Consider the following 20806-nt stretch of genomic DNA (forward strand, 5'->3'; position numbering starts at 1 on the left):
TGTGCCTGACTGTCTCCACCAGGGCCCAACAGCTGAAGACCTCTGGGCCCCAGCCAAGACCATGCTGGGAGCACTCTCCACACACTTGGATGAGCCTCACGCATAAAAGAACTGGCAGAGGAACCCAGGTGTGTGGGACCCGGGGCTGAGATCTCCAAGCCTGCACGGTTTGGGACTCGACCTGCCAGTAGCTAGACAGTTACACCCATCAACTGCCGTGTAACCCCAACAACGGCCAGGATCCAGAGATTATCGCACTCAGCTCCCGGAAGCTTATCATCTTATCATCTCATTCCTACTTTGGACAAACTGGCAGGCTACCGAATGTAACCTGCCCACACGGCAGAGTCTGGCAAACTCCCCGTGGTATACCCAATATGCCAAATACCAGTAACAATGATGGGTCTCATTCTCCTAACCCTGAAAGAGCCTTGAATATGGCACTTTTAGAAAAAATCTCAGGGCTAGGATGAAGGAGACGTTACTGGGGCCTGCTCGAGGCAATCGACGAACAACAGGATGGTCGTGATGATCGCGATCGTGTTATTATTTGTTATTTATTTTTGAACTATTTATAACATCCTTTGCAATCACTTTATAACTATGTACTTAAAACCTTTTGACATTTTTTAATTTATGTTTATCAAGGCCCTGGAAATTTAATCACTGTCACTGTCTTCCCATTGTTCATCGATTTGCTCGAGTGGGCCCAGTTAACGTCACCATTGTGAGACTTGTTACTGTGTTTGGCGTATCGAATACATCATGGGTAGCTTGCCAGGCTTTGCAACAAACATTTTGAGAATTCACTATTATTATTTGAAAATATGTATTTAATATATAGAATTCTTGGGAAGACTTTCATAATGTTGTAGTTAAAATGTATTTTAAATGTGTAAATTCTCTTACATGTTGTTTATTACAACTCATTAAATTTACCTAAATTTTAGGTATTAATTATATTTAGGTAAATATTATTTTTGTATTTTTGCAGTCTGAAGGTACTGAAGTTACTCAGTACATGAAAATACCCAGAAGTTAAGATATTAAAATTTATTTTCTTTGCTTACAGTTAATCCTCTTTATAAGAGCTTTATGTTATAATTTTCAGGCATAGTTCTGAGTACTATTGTTGAAACTGACTGGATTGTTCAAGAGAAAGGAATAGAGGAAGAGATGGAAGCAGGACTTTCAATGTAGAACAAGCAGAGGGCCACATCAATCTAAAGTAGACTATTGAAAGGGTGGAAATAAGGTGTCTTTCTTCCCTGTGGGAGTTCGCTTACACTGGAAAACACCTTTCCTTCTTCCATTCCTCACACTCTTGGAAGGAGCTGCAGTTGAAGAACTATAATTACAGGCATGGTTGACCTCCCTCAAAGCTTCTCTCTCTCTCTCTCTCTCTCTCAACTCTCTCCCTCCCTCCTTTCCCCTCTCTCTCTTCCTCCCTCTCTCCTTATTCCTCCCTCCCTTTCTCTTCCGGTCCCTGTCCCTCCCTCCCTCCCCCCTCTCCCTCCCTCTCTCTCCCTCCCTTCTTTCCTTCTTCCCCCTTCCTCCCTCTCTCCCTCCCTACCTCTCTCCTTCTCTCTCTCTTCTCTCTCTCTCTCTCTCTCTCATTGCATCCTCAGATCATTGCAGCTAAAACTGACACTCGCCACTGTTCGTGCACGTTTTACTACTAAATCATGGATGTGGGCACCAGAATGATAGCACAGTGGGCATGTCATTTGCCTTACACTTGACAGACCTAGGTTTGATCCCCAGGAGGAAAGATTTCCGAGCGCAGCGCCTGGAGTGAGCTGTGAACACTGCTGGGTGCCCTACTCCCTTGCCCTCTCCCCCAAATAATCATAGGTATGTACAAACTAGGAAATGCCAAAGGTAAAATACATAATTTTAAATCAGTAATTTTTTGTTGGAATGAAGTATTATAACATGAATAGGTAGAGTTATAAACATTTTATTTGCTTTTATTTATTTTTTTTGAAATACAAAATGTGCACGTTGAGTTTACACAAACACGTGATGACAAGTCTCAGTGTACATGTACTGTACTACTTGTAATTTCTACACTGGTGATAGCAGGGCAGCTCTCAACATCCTCTCTCTACACCAGAATAGATCACCTGATTGATTGTTGCAAAGCCTGTTGTGAATCACTTCCTACAGTGGCCTCTTTTTGTGCGTGTGATAGATAGTTCTGCAAAACCGGAAAGGTGTATGGTATCTTCAGTTACGTGGCAGCACTATAATTTCGGCTTAAAATCATTAAAAACAATCTGAATCATTGGAGCTTCATGATGAATGAAATCAAAATACAGTCCGGATGAGCTGACTAACACAAACACTCATTTTCTACTGCATTGGCATTGTGGTTCTTAGTACAAATGGAATCACTAGTGCTCTCAAAGGGGATGCTGCTACTCTTGCTTCTAGGAGGCAGAGGGCTAGGCAAGGTCTCAGTCCCTGAATGACATGTGGAAAACAAGCTGGGAGGACATCAGGGAAGGACAGAGCAGGCCTGTGATGCTGCTAGGGAGGACTGATTCCAACAGTGCTCCTCCTGACGGGGCAGTCACCCTTTGCGTCTGCCCAGAAACATCCTTCCTTTGTTTTCACTCGAAGACACACTAGAAAACATTCAACTGATGGGACTGAACATGTTCAAAACTATACACATCTTGTAGGCCTAGACTATCATGTACGTTAAAATAATCAAATACTCATTAAATAAACTTGATTGGCTGTATGCTGACATCTGATGATAAACTCAACTTGCTCAATGTTATAAAAGAGCCAAATAAATTAATTCTTGTAACAGAAGGCAGCAAATCCAGTGAAATTGGGAATGGGTTTTTTTGTTTGCTTTTTGTTTTTTTAATTGTAGCAGTCTTGTTTACTTAAAGTTTATAAATGGAATTACCGCATACAAACATGAAAGCTAATTTCTGGAAATTAAATGCAGATGCTAATAGTTTAGAAAACTATTTAAAATTCTGGGACTTAATACAAGTGAGTAGCAAAAAACACTGATACTTTAAAATCATTGATAATGTGAAAGCCTCAGTAGTCCCATGGCTAAAGAATCAATAAAGCTATGTGCCAGATTCTATTAGTTCTGCGTATCCATAGGGTATGAAATGACTTAGAACGTCTCATGGACTCAGTGGCATTAGGAAAAGGATGCAGATTTATAGCTGGAAAACAATCTTTTGGGAATTGCTTTATATTAAAAAGAAGCTTGTTTGCATAATGTGCCTCAGTGTAAAAGCTGAGCAGTCTATGCTAAAGGTGGTAGCTCCAACTGTAATGTAGAATAGTTCACATTTTTCTGCTTGATTGATGAGCTATTTGACAAGTTAAATCACGTTTTCAAAGAGCTGCATGGAGCGCATTATGTTTTCGTCCTAGAAGGGGGAAAACAGCACAGTCAGTTTCAGCATCATCTGGGAGGGAACTAGCTGCTAGTCAGCCCTAAGCACCCCCCTCCCCCCCCAACACAGGAACGTTCTAAGTGCTTGCAAATGTAAATACCATCCTACCCACAGAGATAATTATAGAATGTCCATTTTATGTTTTGTTAACACTAAGGCTCAAAAAATTTCATTGAAACACCTCTTTTTCTTTTTGGTTTGTTTTGCTGTGGAGTCACTCCTGGTAGGGTGCTCAGAGTTTACTCCTGGGACTGTCCTTAGGGATCACCCCTGGTGAGGCTCAAGAGCATATATGGTGCCATGGATCAGTATCCAGGTTGGTCATGTGCAAAGCAACCTGTACTGTCGCTCTGGCCCATTACTTGATTTGAATAGAGGGTATTCCCCAGTCAGAATATTGGGATGAAAACTAGAGAGGCACAGAGGTTGGGATAAAGTGAATAAATGTGAATTTTGGCTTTCCAGGGAGTTACAGTCTGATCTCCGGGTACCTGCAGATAGGAACAGGTTTTGTATATAAGCTAAAAGCTACTTCCCCAAGATTGGAGCATGGATTTGAGAGCCACCTTTGCAATAATTACACCTCTCTTTCTGGTTCTCTTAAGGGCTAAGTCTGCATGTCCCTTGGGAACCCTTAAAAATGAGTGGCCTCTCAGTACATGAAAAAGGACTGGGGGGAAAATTGCTTGGTGGTTATGTTAGATGTAGCCTGTTGATAAAGTTTGTGGGGACAGGTTTACTTGGGGCTTTGGAGATTGTGTGCAAATGGCACTCAGTGAGTTAGTAATAACTGGTGCTCCGGCTACTGATGGCTTTCACTGTTGGAGCCAAGGAACAAACATCACTGGTGTGGTTTTTAGTGCCTTAAAAAGACACAGGACCTTGGCAGGCTTAGAATCTCCTTGCTGGGATAATCCGCTGTGCCCCCCAGTTCTAGAATCAGCCTAGGCACTCCTACCTGATCCATTTGGCCAGTGAGATGTACATTCTGTGCCTTTGCTACCAAAATTTCTGGAACTGACCATACTGCTCCCTTCCAGGATAGGCTAAAATTACCATATGTGCATTTTCCTATCTTTATATGATTGGCTCAGGACATCTTAATATATAGATTCAAACTATAGTTGTTAAATCTCTATTTCTTATCCTTTAAATGTGATTGGCTCAGGCTATTTTACACAGTTTTTTTTCTCCTCAACATTGAATGTACTTCTCCTGCTTGTCCCCTCCCAGAACAAAGTAGTCTGTAGAAAGAAGAAGCTTCCTGCTGAAAGCTCCCCCACATACTATCAAAAGTGTTCCCTAAGGATGCTGTGCAGACTCTTTGGAGGCCTCCACTGTGTCACTGTGCTATTTCTTGTCAATAAACTGCTCTTGCTAAGTTCTTTTACTACCCTGTGGCTCAGCCCCACTGGAGTCTGGGCTTGAGCACCTCCTCCTAACTCTTCCTAAACTACGATCATCACCAAGTTAGTTTTCTCCGAGACCAGTATATTTCAATTCAATTGGGTGCCAGGAAAGATGGTAAAGTTCGTTTCAGTCTAAAAGTTGGTGTTTTAGAAAAACTAAAACACCAACAAACATTTTACATCACAATTGCGATTCTATCTACACATCAGATCAATTTAGGTAAACTATAATTGATGTCCCATAAGATGACAAATGAACCTCCTAGAATTATTTTTTTTCTGAGTCTTTCTGTGCTGTATTTTTGAGAGACTTGAAGAAATTACTTATTTAGTAAAAAAATAAAATGTCAAATCTTGGTCACAAACTCTAGTAGATTTTTTTTCTTTTTTTAAGAAATCAGATTTTAGGATTATATGGGTGGAGTTGTAAGAGATGATATAAACGTTATTTGCTAAATCTAGGCTAAAAGCTAGACAAGTCTCCAATATCTTATCCTCAATTATAAATTCCCTCCTAAGAAACAGTAAATTAGGACATCTGTATGGCCTGTCTCCTGGCAGACTCTATCAGGCTGAGCCTCAGATGTGGGAACTGGTGACTCTTCAGAGTGGTGGGTGTATCTCGCTGTGTAGAGGCAGTAAGCCTGTGCATCTGGATGTTCTCGTTTGCTCAGGTGAAATGTACCTAGCAATATTTTTAGTTCTTATAAAAACAAAAGGGAAAATTCTTAAATACTCATTGCTTACTTTTTGGCAACTTTCGATGAACTCATCAATGGTAACAACTCCATCTTTGTTTTTGTCCATTTTCTGTTTAGAAAGGAAAAAGGAAAAATCTTTGTTCAGACTTACCCTTGGTGACAGTCAGATCCACCAAATGAACAAGAAGCTGATGGAGTGAAAACCCCATCGGCATGTTATGGTAACGGGCCTTTTAGAATGCAGGTTAGGGATTTCTTTGCAATGAGAATCAGGGGAAACTTTCAAGTTTCTATGGTATTGCCTTTCTCAGTACAACAGCGTGGATCTCATATACGGCCCACAGAAAAATCCTGCTTTCTTTCTGTGACACAGCTTAAGGCAATTTGCTTTCAGAGCCTTGGTTTGCCATCTGCAAAATGGGGCTAATGAGGATTTGTAACCTGATCATATAGTTGAGAGAATTGAAAAAAGAAATGTAAGACAAATGAAAAAAGTGCTCATTATCACTCATGATTAGGAAAATGTAAATAAACACAACAGGATTTCATCTCATGCCTGTCAAAGTGGCACATATGTAAATGTCTAGAAATAGTGGTGAGAATGGAACCCTCATTCACTTGTGGTGATGTTTTCTGGTTCAGCCTCTATGAAAAGAGTTATGGAGATCTATCAAAACAGGTATAGAACTACTGCATGACCTGGCTCCACTTCTTGACATCTCTCCCCAAAACACAAAGACATACATGTGAAAGGCTATATTCATACCTATGTTCATCGCCACACTTAGTACAGTAGCCAAATGCTCAACCATGAATAAATGGATCAAGAAGTTGTTTTGATGCATTATGGAATATGATGCATCTCAAAGAACAAAATCACGCAACATGGATGGTGCTGGGGAATGTACTAAGTCAGAGAGAAGGGTTGATGCAGAAGGATCGCTCGAGATGGGACTTGCAGATACCCAGAAGGGAGCACCAAAGGGCCAAAGGCAACTTAGTAGGAGATCTCATCCACCCAATTGATTTGTTCAGGGAGGGGCAGTTGAAATGGGGGAGGGGCGTTAGAGTCTGAGGGAGGGAGGTAGATACATTGGTGATGAGTGTGGTGTTGGAATTATACTCAGGTATAATTAAAGATGTTGCAAACCACAAAATCTCAAAAAAGTAAAATAACTGTCCCCATTCCCCCCACAAGTGTGTGTAAAACATGGCAATTGCTTACTGTTCTGCCTAGTGAGTGTTTAGTAAGTGTAGTTAACCAGCCTTACGATAAATTTAAATCCAGAATCGTTACTTGGGGTGGAGAATATTGTTGTTTGGGGGCTGTGCTCTGGCTCTTTGCTCAGGGATCTTTCCTGGCAGTGCTTGGGGGACCATATGCAGTGCTACAGCTCAAACCGGGCCAGCTGATTCAAGACAAGCACCTGAGCCCTGCTACTCTCTCCAGTTTCTCTTTCAGAAACTTAGTCTCTGCATTCTTTTAACTTTTGAGACTTGGCAAATATCACAAAATTTTCTCAACGTTGTCTCATCTTTTTATTTTAGAGGGGGTACACACCCAAAAGTGGACAGATCCTACAGCTGACTGTGCTCAGGGATCACTCCTGGTGGTGTTTGGGGGACCATAGGGGGTGCCAGGGTCAGCTGCATGCAGGGCAAATACCCTGCCCCCTGTATTATCACTCTGGCCTCTGTTTTCTCTCCACTTGTATTTGCATTCCTACCTGGAAAAATGTTTCCACATGCTGTCTAGGAGCGTCTTCCTTGAGGACAGGATATGTGCATTTACCCATCATGTCATAGATCGCCTTCATTATATCAAGCATTTCCTGCAAAGTGAAAGACACACAAGGCAGCAAAACTATACATGGCAGGCAGACTGCAAATTTGCCAGATTTTTCCTATCAGATCACTCAACTGCAAAACCTTGACTTGCCTTTGAATCTTAATCCATTGCCTTGGTTGTCTCAGAAAGCCAACAGTTTTGTGCTTAAAAAACAAAATCAGAATCTAAGAACTTTGATACTGGTTTTAAGTAAATTTCCACACATCAGGAAGGGAATATTCTGGTTTTTTTTTTTGGGGGGGGGAATGGGCAAGAGATATGCTCTTGAGCAGTGCTCAGGGAGTCCAAGGACTAGTCCAGGCAGTATTTGGCCAACCAAATACTTTGTTCAATGTAGGAACCTGAAGGTGTGTGATGCTGGTTGGACTCTCCTCTGCGCGGCACCACGAAGACCATCCCGGTGGTACCTGGGCTATAGCAAAAACACGCTGGGAGAGCACCTTGAGATTTTCTTATTTTTATTCAGATCTATTTATTGACTTATTTTCCATTATTGACTTATTTTCCATCTTAGTAAAAGGTAGTATCTTTTAGAAATTTATTGTGCCATTTGTTTCCTTCACGTAAAAATCTATGGGTTAAGTTAATGGGCAGTCCAGGAGAAACAATGCTGAATCTTTGCGGAACCCGGCTTGCTCGCATGGTTGTTCTTCATCTAGTGTTCTGCCAATCCTATTCAGGATGACTCAAGTGAACAGCTTGTAGACACTGTAGACACCAGACAACAGGCAGATCAGGTGATAGTTGCCAGTGTTGTGGATGTCTCCCTTCTTGTACAGCAGTACAGTCCTGCTGGTTTTCCATTGCGATGGAACCTTGCATTCAGACAGGTAGTGTGTGAAGAGCCGAGCCAGTGTATTGATGAGTACTGACAGCAGAGTCTTCAGGTGTTCAGGTCTGACCTTGTCTGGGCCAGGTGCTGTTCATTTCTTTATCAACGAAATGGTGTGTCGGATTTCGGAAAGGAGAACGTTGGGAACGACATATCCATCCTGCGGAATTTGGTATGTGGGCAGGTGGATGTGGCTATAGAAGAGATCCAAGTAGAAGTCATGAATAATCTTCTTCATTGCCCTTCTGGAGGATGTGATGTATCCATCAGGACGTCGGAGGGTAGTCATCTTGGTCTTGTAGTTGGCGAAGGACAGGTGGGCATTGAGAATGCTTTTCCCGACTTCTGCCGCATCTGCCAGCACTGCTGCTCTTCTCTTTTTGAGGTCTTCCTTGATCGCTTCGCTACACTGCTTTGCGAGCTTGGATATTCACTTGTGGTTGCTTGAGGCTTGCGCCAAGCCACGTTAGCAAATAAACTCAAGAGTTTTTGAAGACAGGCGTCTTTTTGTGGCTATCTCTCTCTTGGCGTTCCTCGCACAATCATGGAGGTGCTGAACCAGTGGATTGTATTCCTTGCCAATGTTGTCAACACGGCATCTTCCTATGTTGCCATAATAGTGCCAAAGAGCTTCCAGTTAGTGGTTGTTCTGGCAGTTTTCTTCTTAAACCTTGCAACCCTTTCTTCCCGCTCTGTGAAGTAGAATTTTGCACGAAGGAGACGGTAGTCCAATCCCATTTGGAATTTTGGGACAACAGCGACATCAGTCAAGCAAAACTGTAGATTGAATTATGATGTGGTCAGTTTCGTTGTGGAACTGTCCACCAGGAGACTCCCAAGTCCAATGTTTAGATTCAGCCTTCTGGAACTGTGAGTTACCATGGATTATCTTGGTCAACATGATGAACTCAGACAGTCTCTCACCCCGTTCGTTCTATTCTAGGCCATGAGACCCAATTGGAGTTCTTCAGCTGATCTTTTCGGTCCTATCTTGGCATTAAAATCACCAACAATGATCTTGTAGAAGGTGTGGTCTTCTTTATAGAACTTCTCCAGCTCCATGTAGAACTTCTCAATTTTTCCATCATAACTGGTGCATAGACAACAAAGACAGAAACTGCCAGTAGTGAGCCACATCTATTCAAGTGTAATTGTCCGATTCAGGTTGTTAGGCATTCGAATAAATTAATGCTCATGGCCAAGTTCGTTTTGACAAAGACAACGACACCTCCGACACCTCTTTTGTTGCATGATCCGAGGAACAGTTCTTCTCCAGTGTTGAAAACTGCATGATGTGTTTGATGCCTTCTTGGCTTGGTCAGACCTATGATGTTGTACTTGATCTTTTGTGCTTGTTCCATCAGGTCCTTGATGGATGCATCTGATGCCAGCGTACGTGCATTGAAAGTATAGACAGTCATTTTTGTCTTTCTTCATTTTGGCAGCCTAGTTCGGCCTTGAGATTTTATCAGCCTCTCCATCCTCATCCTTCTTAACACTGCCGTATTGGTGGCTCTTTCAGGGTCAGGGGAATGAGACCCATTGTATTTACTGGTTTTGGCATATCGAATTCGCCACAGATAGATTGCCAGGCTCTGCTGTGTAGGCAGGAAACTCTCAGTAGCTTGCCAGGCTCTTCAAGAGGGATAGAGGCTTTTAGGGTGGTCTCTAATCACACTTGCAGGTGTTCCCATGGTTCAAACCATATTTGAACCCCATCAAATATGGTGCAGCAATCCTGGAAGATGGGTATTAAGTGTCTTATTATGTGTTGCGTGGCTGCTTTGCAGCCGCGTGGTCCAGAAAGCATCCTGGAGTGTGGCAGTGACTGGATAGTGGAGGTCTGCTGGTGAGGTATTTATCTGGTACCGGTAGGATGGGTCTTCTGTGTGTAATCCCTGGGTCCCTGGCTGTTGGTGGAAGCTGACAGAGTAGAGTAGGGTGGGGCTCCTCGTTTTAATCCCTTGGTCACCTGAGGTTGGTGGGAGCAGGCAGAGGATCTCTGTTTCCGGGTCTGTTGAGGCTGGAGTCCAAGGTCTCAGAGTTCCGCTTATCTGGTTCTGTGGGGCTTCACTCATGCGTGAGTCTCAGCCCAAGCATCCGGAAAGCGTCCTGGAGCATGGTGGCAGCTGGGTAGTGGAAGTAGTGGAGGTAGTAGAGATCTGCTGGTGGTAGATGTCTGGTTCCGGTAGGGTGAGTCATCTGTGTGTAAGCAGAACTCTGATACCTTGGACTCCAGGCTCAATGGACCTGGAAACAGAGATCCTCTGCCTGCTCCCACCATCCTCAGGTGACCAAGGGATTAAAACCAGGAGCCCCACCCTACCCTGCCCTGTCTGCTTCCACCAATGCTGGTGACCCAAGGATTGTTTTGTTTAGGGTTGTTTTATTGTTGTTTTTGCTCAGTATGTATTTTCGTGGAAAGCAAATGAGGCAATGAGAAGACGGAGGTATGAACATTGAATCCCTTCCTCTCCACTCCCCAGCCAGGATCCAGGCACCAATATAGTCCATCAACCTTGCTTATTCTGACTTAAGTTTATAACCATAGTCTAGGGATGGGAATTTTTTTTTCTGCCAAGGGCCATTTGGATATTTTAGCATTTCAGACCATACAATATGTGTAGCTAATCTTGGGAGATGGTCAGAAGCTTTCTTGTCTGTCCCATCATGTTCTAGGCTCAGACCACAAGATTTCACAGGACAAGTGATTTCCCACCCCTGATTTATCCCATTGCTCTCCCTTGCTTCTTTGTTTTGAGTTGGCTCATGAAGGCATCTAAAAGGGTGGGGATGCATATACTGCCCACCCCTCTGGCTCAGTCCCCAGCACAAAAGCCCCCTCCCCACTCCAGCCTCACCAAGTAGATTCTTAATGCTACCCAGCACAGCCTCTGAGTAACACTAGGAAGCCGCCAAAGTAAGTGTACTAACCCATAAAATATGACTCTCTTATTTCAGCCTATAACCTTCTTTAAGATAACTTGTCTTGAAGTATATCACACCATGTAATTTCCTATGCAGTGTAACATCATTAATAATGATAGTAAAATTGACTTTGTTTCTAGGGGGAAAATGATTTTAAGTCAAATTTTGTAACATAGTTTGGCACATTTTCTTCTCATATATTACATTCACTATCTTTATTTCAATTACGGTATTTAGTAAAATGTCATTGTAAGGTAATAATGCACTCTTCATGTTACATTTTTACGTTGGAGATTAACCATGAATTCGTCTTACACATGACAAATTTTATTTTATATTTAAATACGTAATCCACTAACATAATATTTTGGGTTTTCTGAACAAAAGTGTTTCCTTTTAGTAATGACATTCATTTTAACATTGTGAAGTTAAAAAACAATGGAAGTACTGGTGATTTCTTACCTCCTTAGTGATATACCCGTCTTTGTTGATGTCATACAAATTAAATGCCCAGTTGAGTTTTTCTTGTACTGTCCCCCGAAGCAAAATGGAAAGACCCTTGATGAAATCCTTAAAAAAAAAAAACAACCAAATTTTATGACATTTCTAAAAGAGTAAAACAAAAATCAATACATTCTCAAATGATAGAAGATCAAGTATACTCTGGACTTTGAATCAATTATTTAGTAGATGATCTATCTATTCCTGATCATCTGTTTCTCAAGATTTTTTTGAGGATATAAGCACACTCCTTTGTTGTAAATATTGTCATCTTCTGACTGGAAATCTTGATTCAAATCAGTTGTGAAACTAGAATTATTGTCAGAACAGACCCTCTAGTGGTGTGACATACATGATTAAGTGTAGAAGTGTATAAGTAGTTTAACACTGCAGGTACACAGAGCACTTTCCTGAAAAGAATGTCACGCTGTATCTTAAACATACAAGCAGACATACAGAACACACTTCCCTCACAACCATCTGCTAACAAGAAATAACAAGAGTGGCGACATGGCTGGGTGGTAGTGTGCCTGCAATATGCGAGGGTTTGGGTTCCATCCCAGGCCAAAATAACCCAGAAAAAAATGGTAAGAAATGTGGAATGGTCCTTAAGATAGGAGCCATTGTGTGTTCTTTTCTTAGATATCAAATGATAATGTGATGTGGGCTGGAGTGATAGCACAGTGGTAGGGCCTTTGCCTTGCATGCAGCCAGCCTGGCCGATCCGGGTTCAATTCCTCCGCGCCTCTTGGAGAGCCCAGCAAGCTACCAAGAGTACCCGTAACATATTCAATATGCCAAAAACAGTAACAGCAAGTCTCAAAATGGAGACGTTACTTGGCCCACACAGGCAAATTGATGAACAATGGGAGGACAGTTTGGACAGTTTGTGAGTGTGTAAGAGTCTGGAGAGGGAAGCAGAATGACTCCTCCATGTACAAATGATGAGAAATGGAGGCTTGCTGAAAGGGTCGGAGCCACTAGGTGAGAAGTTTAGAGGGAGATGGTTCTCCTTCAAAGTATTTTCCCTGTCACCTGCTGGGGGGAAATTACAAAATACACAAATGTATTTCACAGTAGACTCAAGTGTGATGGCACTTTTTGGAGTTGTGCATCTCAAAATTTTACATAGAACAGACTATATTTCCTGGGGTTTATTAAATTCCAGGCACCAGCTGCTCTTCTTGATGAAGGAAGGGATAGTTAGCATCTTTTTCTCCCTGGAAGTACTATTCCATTTTTCTTTCTTTTTTTTTTTTTCTTTCTAATGGACATTCCCATTGAGTTCTCTGTAAAACTCTGACCCCAACCTGAGAGTGATATGTATTTGGAAGACAAGGCTGGTAGCATCTGAATAATCTCATTTTAACTGCACCAAATTTTGTCTCTCTGGTCACTGGCTTTAGACAGCAAATACTGGGACATGGGTTTGGTAACCCATGGGAGCTCTTTTCAGAGACACAGCCTACCAAAATGTGTTGTTGAGACCACTTGAGCAGGCTTTTAGACTGAACCTATTCAAAGCCTATCTCTAGACCTTTAGGATTCTGGTGGGTTAATATGGAGATCGAGTCAGGTAGTGGTACCTAGGGTGGACCTCCTTTACCGGGTCAAGGTATTGAATTTGGGATTTCTGCTTTTCTCTCAGATATCCCCGGGCCCTCTGTAAGGGAGGCCAGTTCTAGATCTTACCAGGAAATTCCTCAGCCTGTGAAAGAATGATAAATCCATGGTCAAAATGTTTGAATATTGTGAGGGATGGGTACTGAATTTTAGCTTCTGCTGTGTTAGAATTAAGGCAAAAGAAGGAAGACGGCATTATGAATCGACTTACTGGACCCATTCTTGTTTAGAAGTGAGTTGTAGTTATCTACCAAATTTCTCCTTAAAGTCTCTGCAGGTCACTGTGCCAGGGACGTTGGATCTACTGCCTTCCTGCCTGGATCCAACCCCACTGTGGTACAGCTGTACCCAACAATGCTTGGGGGCCATGTGGTATTAGGGATTCAGGGTCACTGCATGCAAGACATTCACCTTAGCCCCTGGACTATCTCCCATGATATTTTCCACATTCTAGTTTGAGCTCCCTTGGAGGATTAAACCTCCACAGTGGCTGAACAAGACTTTAAGGGAGTTGAAATATATCATTTCACATACCACCTAAACTTTGTGTTACTTTACAACTGATAATGATATCAACATGTCCCCGAAACAACAAGGAATTTGATCCCCAAGATTTCTACATTGGTTTGACCACATAGAAGAGACAGTATACTTCTCCTGATGGAAAACAATACTAGCAATAAGGGAAATTTAGTGTTTTTTAAAAATAAACACTAAATTGGCATAGTACAATAGTACTAGGATAGTACACGGGCCAAAGAGAGAGCCTGGACCATGGGTAGGGCATTTGCCTTGCACCACCTGACCTGGGTTCTATCCCTGGAATCCCAAGCACCAGCAGGAGTGATCCCTGAGAGCAGAGTCTGAAGTAATCCCTGAACATCACTAGATATGACCCCCAAGCCAAACCAAAACAAAATAGCCTAGCCACAGTCACAGGAAGTCAATAGAAAAGAAAAAGTTCTTTAGATTGATGTCACTGGAGACTTAATGATGATGAATATTTATTTGTTTATTGACTTTTAGAGTCACACCCAGTGGTACTGGACGCTCTTTCTGGCCCTGTGCTCAGGGCTTACTCCTGATAGTGCTCAGAGGGCCATGCAATGCTAGGATCAAACCTTGTTTCCTTGCATGCAAAGAATGTGCTCAGCATGTTGATCTACCTCTCTGGCCCCCCAAATTTATGAATATATACATATATAATTGTACAATACTTATATGTAAATACAGTCCTTAATTTATATAAAATTTACAGAAATTTTCAGTTAAACAATCCTATCCTATATCTATTGAGCATTTGCATCATTTCATTTGTGCATGCCTTAGCATATATTTATAGCAAAGGTGAAATGAATATATATTCATATACAAATAAATACATATTCTGTATATGAAATTGGAAGCACTTAAGAGAATTTTCCCATATTACTGGAAATTCATTGTGGCATCACTTAAAAAGCACTTATTAGATGGAACCCTATGAAATTGCCAATTTAATTTTTATCTGTCAAAGATAGTAATTTTATAGTGCTTAATCTAATAATGCTATTTCAGTGACTTTCAAACATTTTGGGATCAAAATCTCATGAGAATTACATTTTAAAGGGAACCTAGTCCACACACACACACACACACACACACACACACACACACACACCAAAAACCAATTTATTTTTTCATTAACTTAAAAAGATTCAAATCATTAACTATCTAGTTGATTTTACCATCTACTAGAGTGCATCCTGGGGACTGAAACCACACTTTGTCATATGGATATAGTATAGAGCAGTTAACCATTATTACCCTTTGCTGGGTAAAAATTAGTTTAAATTTTTCTTTATGATAAATAATTTTGTGGCAAATATTTTCTCTATCATGATTTTGACTTTCCGAAAGAAGCACATTTCCTAGGCTAAGGGATCTTAATTTAATACTGTGACTCCAGATTTCTGATTTGTGTATAGAACCCATGTTGCCGAAATAATGCCAAAGAGCTCCCAGTTGGTGGTCATTCTGGGAGTTCTCATCTTAAACTTTGCAGCCCTTTCTCCCTGCTTCGTGAAGTAGAATTTTGCACAAACGGGACGGTGGTCTTATCCCATTTGGAATTTTGGGACAACAGCGACATCGGTCAGGCAAAACCGTCAATTGAATATGATGTGGTCAATTTCATTGTGAAACTGTCTACCGGGAGATTTTCATGTCCAATGTTTAGATTGGACCTTCTGGAACTGTGAGTTACCGTGGATAGATAGCCTTGGTCAACATGATAAACTCAGTCTCTCACCCTGTTCGTTCCATTATAGGCCATGGGTCCCGATGTGGAGTTCTTTGGCTGATCTTCTCAGTCCTATCTTGATGTTAAAATCACCAACAATGATTTTGTAGAAGGTGTGGTCTTCTTTATAGAACTTCTCTTGATCCATGTACAACTTCTCAATTTCTTCATTGTAATTGGATGTTGGTGCATAGACAACAAAGATAAAAACTGCCAGCAGTGAGCCACATCTATTCAAGTGTAATCGTCTGATTTCGGTTTTTAGGCATTTGAATGAATTAGTGCTCAAGGTCAAGTTCGTGTTGACAAGGACACTGACACCACCGATGCCTCTTTTGTTGCATGTTCCAAGGAACAGTTCTTCTCCAGTGTCAAAAATGGCTTGATGTGCTTGATGCCTTCTCGTCTCAGTCAGACCAGTGATGTCATACTTGATCTTTTGCGCTTCCATCATCAGATCCTCGATGGATGTATCCGATGCCAGCATACATGCATTGAAAGTACAGACTTAGCACTATTGTGGCAACATGGGAAGATGCTGTCATTGACAATATTGACAAAGAATACAATCAACTGGTTCAGCACCTCCATGATTATGTGAGGAACGCTGAGAGAGAGATAGCCAAAAAAGACACCAGTCTTCGAAAACTCGAGCTTATTCGCCAACATGGCTTGGCACAGGCCTCAGGCAACCACAAACAAACTTCTGAGCTCGAAAAGCAGTGCAGAAAAGTGATCAAGGAAGACCTCAAAGAGAGAAGAACAGCAGTGCAGGCAGATGCAGCAGAAGCTGGGAAAAGCATTCACAATGCCCGCCTGTCCTTCGCCAACTACAAGACCAAGATGACTGCCCTCCAACATCTTGTTCAATCTATCACCTCTTCCAGAAGGGCAATGGAGAAGATTATCTATGACTTCTACCCGGATCTCTTTTATAGTCACATCCACCTGCCCACATACCAAGTTCCACAGGATGGATATGTTGTTCCGAATGTTCTCCCTTCTGAAATCTGACATGCCATTTCATCAGTAAAGAAGTGAAGAGCACCCAGACCAGACAAGGTCAGACCCAAACACCTGAAGAACCTGCCATCACTACTCATCAATACACTGCTCAGCTCTTCTACCTGTCTGAATGCAAGATTCCATCCCAGGGGAAAGCCAGCAGGACTGTACTACAGTACAAGAAGGGAGACATCCACGACATTGGCAACTATTGCCTGATCTGTCTGTTGTCTGGTGTCTACAAGCTGTTCACTCAAGTCATCCTGAATAGGATTGGCAGAACACTAGATGAAGGACAACCATGCAAGCAAGCTGGGTTCCAAAAAGGATTCGGCACCATCAACCATATCCACAAGATAACCAAGGTCATTGAGGTTTCTTGGGAGTTCAATATGCTCTCTGTCTAATGTTTATTGATTTAAAGAAGGCCTTTGATTCTGTTGAGACTGAAGCAGTTGTCGAAGCCCTAGCCAAATAGGGCATTCAAACTCAATACATTAGGATTCACTACCAGGATCTCACCATTCTACAAGGAAGTGATCATCCATGTCAAGAGAGGGGTTCGGCTGGGTGATACTTTTTCACCAAAACTCTTCAGTGCCACCCTCAAGAACATCATGCGATGGCTGGAATGGGAAGGAATGGGAGTGAAGATAGACTGTCAGTAACTACACCACCTCTGCTTCACTGTTGACATTGTTCTAATAACACCAAACACTAAGCAGCACAAATGCTGGCCAACTTCGACCATGAGCGTGGAAAGGTCAGCCTAATGCTGAATCTCATGAAGACAATGTTTAAGAGAAATGGACTCATTCCTGATGTTCCATTTGCTCTCAACGGAATGAACATTTATGAATGCAACAGTTATGTATACCTAGGTCGAGAACTCAACATGACAAATGATCTGGCACCTGAGTTGTGCAGGAGGAAGAGAGTGGCTTGGAACACCTTCAAGAGCATCTAAGAAATAGCTAAGAGAATGAAGAACCTCTGGCTTCAGGCACATCTCTTCGATTCCACTGTTCTTTCTGCATTAACATACACCCCAGAGACCTGGGCTCTACGAAAACAGGATGAGAATGCTATTCGGGTCTCCCAAAGAAGAATAGAAAGAGCTATGCTTGGAGTATCATGCTTCACTCAAGTGAGATAAAGAATCCAGAGTTCCAACCTCCATCGACAATTGAGAATTAGGGATGCTGTCTCGTTTGCCAAGGCATCGAAAATCAGATGGGCTGGACACATGATGCAATTTGGAGACGACCGCTGGACTAGAGCCGTTACCACTGCTTATGTGTTACTCCTGGTTCTGTGCCCCAGGGATCACTCTTGGCACTTTCAGTGGATCATACAGGGTTCAGGGGGTCAACCCAGGTAGCTGTGTGCAAGGCAAGTGCCCTATACACCATAATATCTCTGTGGCCTCTTCCAAACATTATTTCTTGTCAGCCACACATAGCAAGAGGGACAGATAATGGTTTTATGTTATAGACAGATATTCAGAGAAATATAGCAGGTAGCAAGTTAGTATTGGAGCTGGAACTGGGAGTTTGATTGGAATTGATGTGTGAGCATCTGTGATTATACAGACACTATGATTTTAGCACCTGACATTTTTGTACCATGGACCATAAATTGTGAGCTTATATGAAACAGACTCATCGGTATTGCAGTTCAGTTGCTTATTAATATTTGTAGCAATTTGCAAGTATAGGTAAACCATCACTAACAATATTATAAACCACAGAATCTCAATAAAATATATTTTAAAGCTTCACTTTTTAAAATATGGCAGTAGCTTCTTCTCATGGAAGCTTTATATTATTTCCCAAAATGATTGAGCCACCTTCCATTCCCATCAAGAGTATATCATCAGGATTCCCTTTTCCCACACCCTGTCCAGTTCTTGATCTTGTTGCATGTGAATTATATAGGCCCTTTATTTATTTATTTGCAGTTCACCTTCAATTTTTTTGCATCAATTTAAAAATAAAATCACTTCCTATAAAGACAGAAAAGAGATGCATTTTTGGTGCTAGAACTCAATTCCCAAACCTGACATAAATAGGCATCAACCTTTTCTAAATATCTATTACTCCATCTACTAATCTACTGGTATTTCTCACACTAACCCAAAGTGAGCTCTTCACCCATCCTAGAGACTTAGCTTAAAACCTATAGTGACCCCCAGAGGTGGGTTGTGAGCTCTGTTTCATTCAATCCTTTCCGAGGTCCCAGCTCCTTCCACTGAGCAAGTGAAATAAGGAAGTTCAGACGTTACTGGGGCCTGCTCAAGGCAATCAATGAACAACAGGATGATTGTGATCATGATCTCATGCCTTGACAAGAAGGCACTCTATCTGTTCCCCCATAACAGTAGAAACCCTGAGTTTAAATACTCCACCCAGAATTTACAATCACTTGAAGACAAAGTGGGGATTAGGACCCCTCCTGGTCTTGCTCACTTTTCCTTTTGGGTTTAGGCAAGTTAAATAGAAAGCTTCATTTATTGTTGAATCAGTATATTCTCTGCAGTCCATCCCAAGATATTATTACTGCTCAAAATACATCCAATTAGTTCTAGTATCTAGCCCCTTTCTGGTCTAGAAATATAGAACTATCAGTTTACATAAATGCCTGAGCTTTAAATTTGATGGTGATTTATCATTTGTGAATTTAGTCATTAGTCTGCCTTTAAATCTATTCACCAACATGCTCATTCTATATAGCCATTACAAGTAATTTCCCAAATTATAATCAACAGCCATCACCATTACTAGACGTTTACATAAATATTGTAAGAGCAGTGTTACACTGCTGTATTATTAACACCACACTAAATTTGCATATAAAATTGGTTGCATTATGCTATAGGTAATTGATGGTGTGTTTCTAAATACATAGTTCATTTCAGTAATAAAATTACTAGGAGTTTTTGCCCGACATTCTCTGCCAACTAGCTATAGAAAGATGTAGCAGGTGACTTTGACTTTTTGACTCTTGACATTAGGGACTCCATCTTTATTCCTCTCTTAGCTTATCAGAGGATGGGAACTCCTTTCCGTTGTTCCAAGAGGCAGATGTAACCCCTTAACAAGTACAGCCCATAAACAAACTGTTCAGCTCCCAGAATCACTGCCTCCCTAAAGGCGACTGTCCTCCATAACTGCCAGCCAGTTGTTCTCCATGGCCATAAGCCAGTTGAGCATTAACTAACTTATTTTGCTTCTGTAACTTGCTTTGCTGATCACAACTTCGACAGCCCATTGTCTCACTAGGATGTAATTTTTGCCTCTTACAAAGTCATCCCTGATGTGCTCACGCCCATGAGTTCTTTGCCTGTGGTCATCAACTTCTGTAATTCAGCTCCCAATTTGGCTTCTCTGGTGCTTATCTGAGTCCACGAAACTCCCTTACTGCAAAATCTCAACTGAGACTGTGCTGGAATTCATCTGGCAAAGTAAACACGGGCCAGGGATGAGAGCAGGGATAACTGAAGCAGACAGAAAGGCAAATGGGGCAAAGGCCCCCACTATGGCAATGAGTTCTTGGGAGGTAATAAAACCAATAACCCCAAGGGTGCTCAAAATTCACCATGTGGACACAGGAACTCAGGCCCGATTCGACTTTATCTGGCACCAGCACAAACCCACAGAAGCCTGAATATGCCGTTGAGAGAAACTTTAGGAGGAAGGAAGGCCAGGGAAGGAATACTAAAGAAGACTGTCAACTACTCCCAACTCTACCCACTTGGCAACCACCCCAGCAATGGACTCTCATCTACGAAGAAAGCCCCACGTGGGGCAGGTTGGGAGAAAGCCTGTAAAAACTAATTTAAATCAAGGAAGCATGGGCATATGCTATCTGAGCCCATGTGCTGCTGTGCCCAGGGGTACCTGAGTGCACATCACCCGCATCTCCCCTCTTGGGATGTGCACTTGATAATTTCATATCTGATTCTGCCAGGTGTACTAGCTCCCTCTCCACTCTGGAGAAGCCCACATTTTCTCTTAAGCATGATGCATACTTGCTCTCTCTGTCTCTATCTAAGCATGATGCTCTCTCTCTCTCTCTCTCTCTCCCTCTCTCTCTCCCCCCCACACAGACATTCCCCCCCCCCCACCTCAAAACTTCCAAATAAAGCCTGTTTTAACTTCACTGCTCATCTTTTCCTGAACTTATTTTCTGTGTGGGGAAAGACAGAACCCAAAAGGCCTGGGAAGGTCTTAGGACAAACTTT

The 20806-nt window shown here is 41.9% G+C and overlaps 1 protein-coding gene across 4 annotated transcripts in view; it reads right to left on the bottom strand.

The window, feature by feature from the left end:
• Positions 1 to 2853: 2853 nt before the first annotated feature.
• The window catches only part of KCNIP4 (potassium voltage-gated channel interacting protein 4), a 560465-nt gene continuing 542512 nt past the window's right edge, over positions 2854 to 20806 (bottom strand). For all 4 annotated transcript variants that reach the window (XM_056130347.1, XM_056130346.1, XM_056130349.1 and 1 more), the window contains exons 5-8: positions 11616 to 11723; positions 7272 to 7376; positions 5591 to 5653; positions 2854 to 3407 (exon numbers count right to left, since the gene is read on the bottom strand). In XM_056130347.1, coding sequence (XP_055986322.1) covers positions 3360 to 3407; positions 5591 to 5653; positions 7272 to 7376; positions 11616 to 11723 — 324 coding nt within the window. In that variant the 3' untranslated portion in view covers positions 2854 to 3359. The remainder of the gene's footprint in view (positions 3408 to 5590; positions 5654 to 7271; positions 7377 to 11615; positions 11724 to 20806) is intronic.

This window comes from Sorex fumeus, unplaced genomic scaffold (genome assembly GCF_029834395.1).
Source record: "Sorex fumeus unplaced genomic scaffold, SorFum_2.1 ptg000077l, whole genome shotgun sequence".
Classification (NCBI taxonomy): Eukaryota; Metazoa; Chordata; class Mammalia; order Eulipotyphla; family Soricidae; genus Sorex; species Sorex fumeus.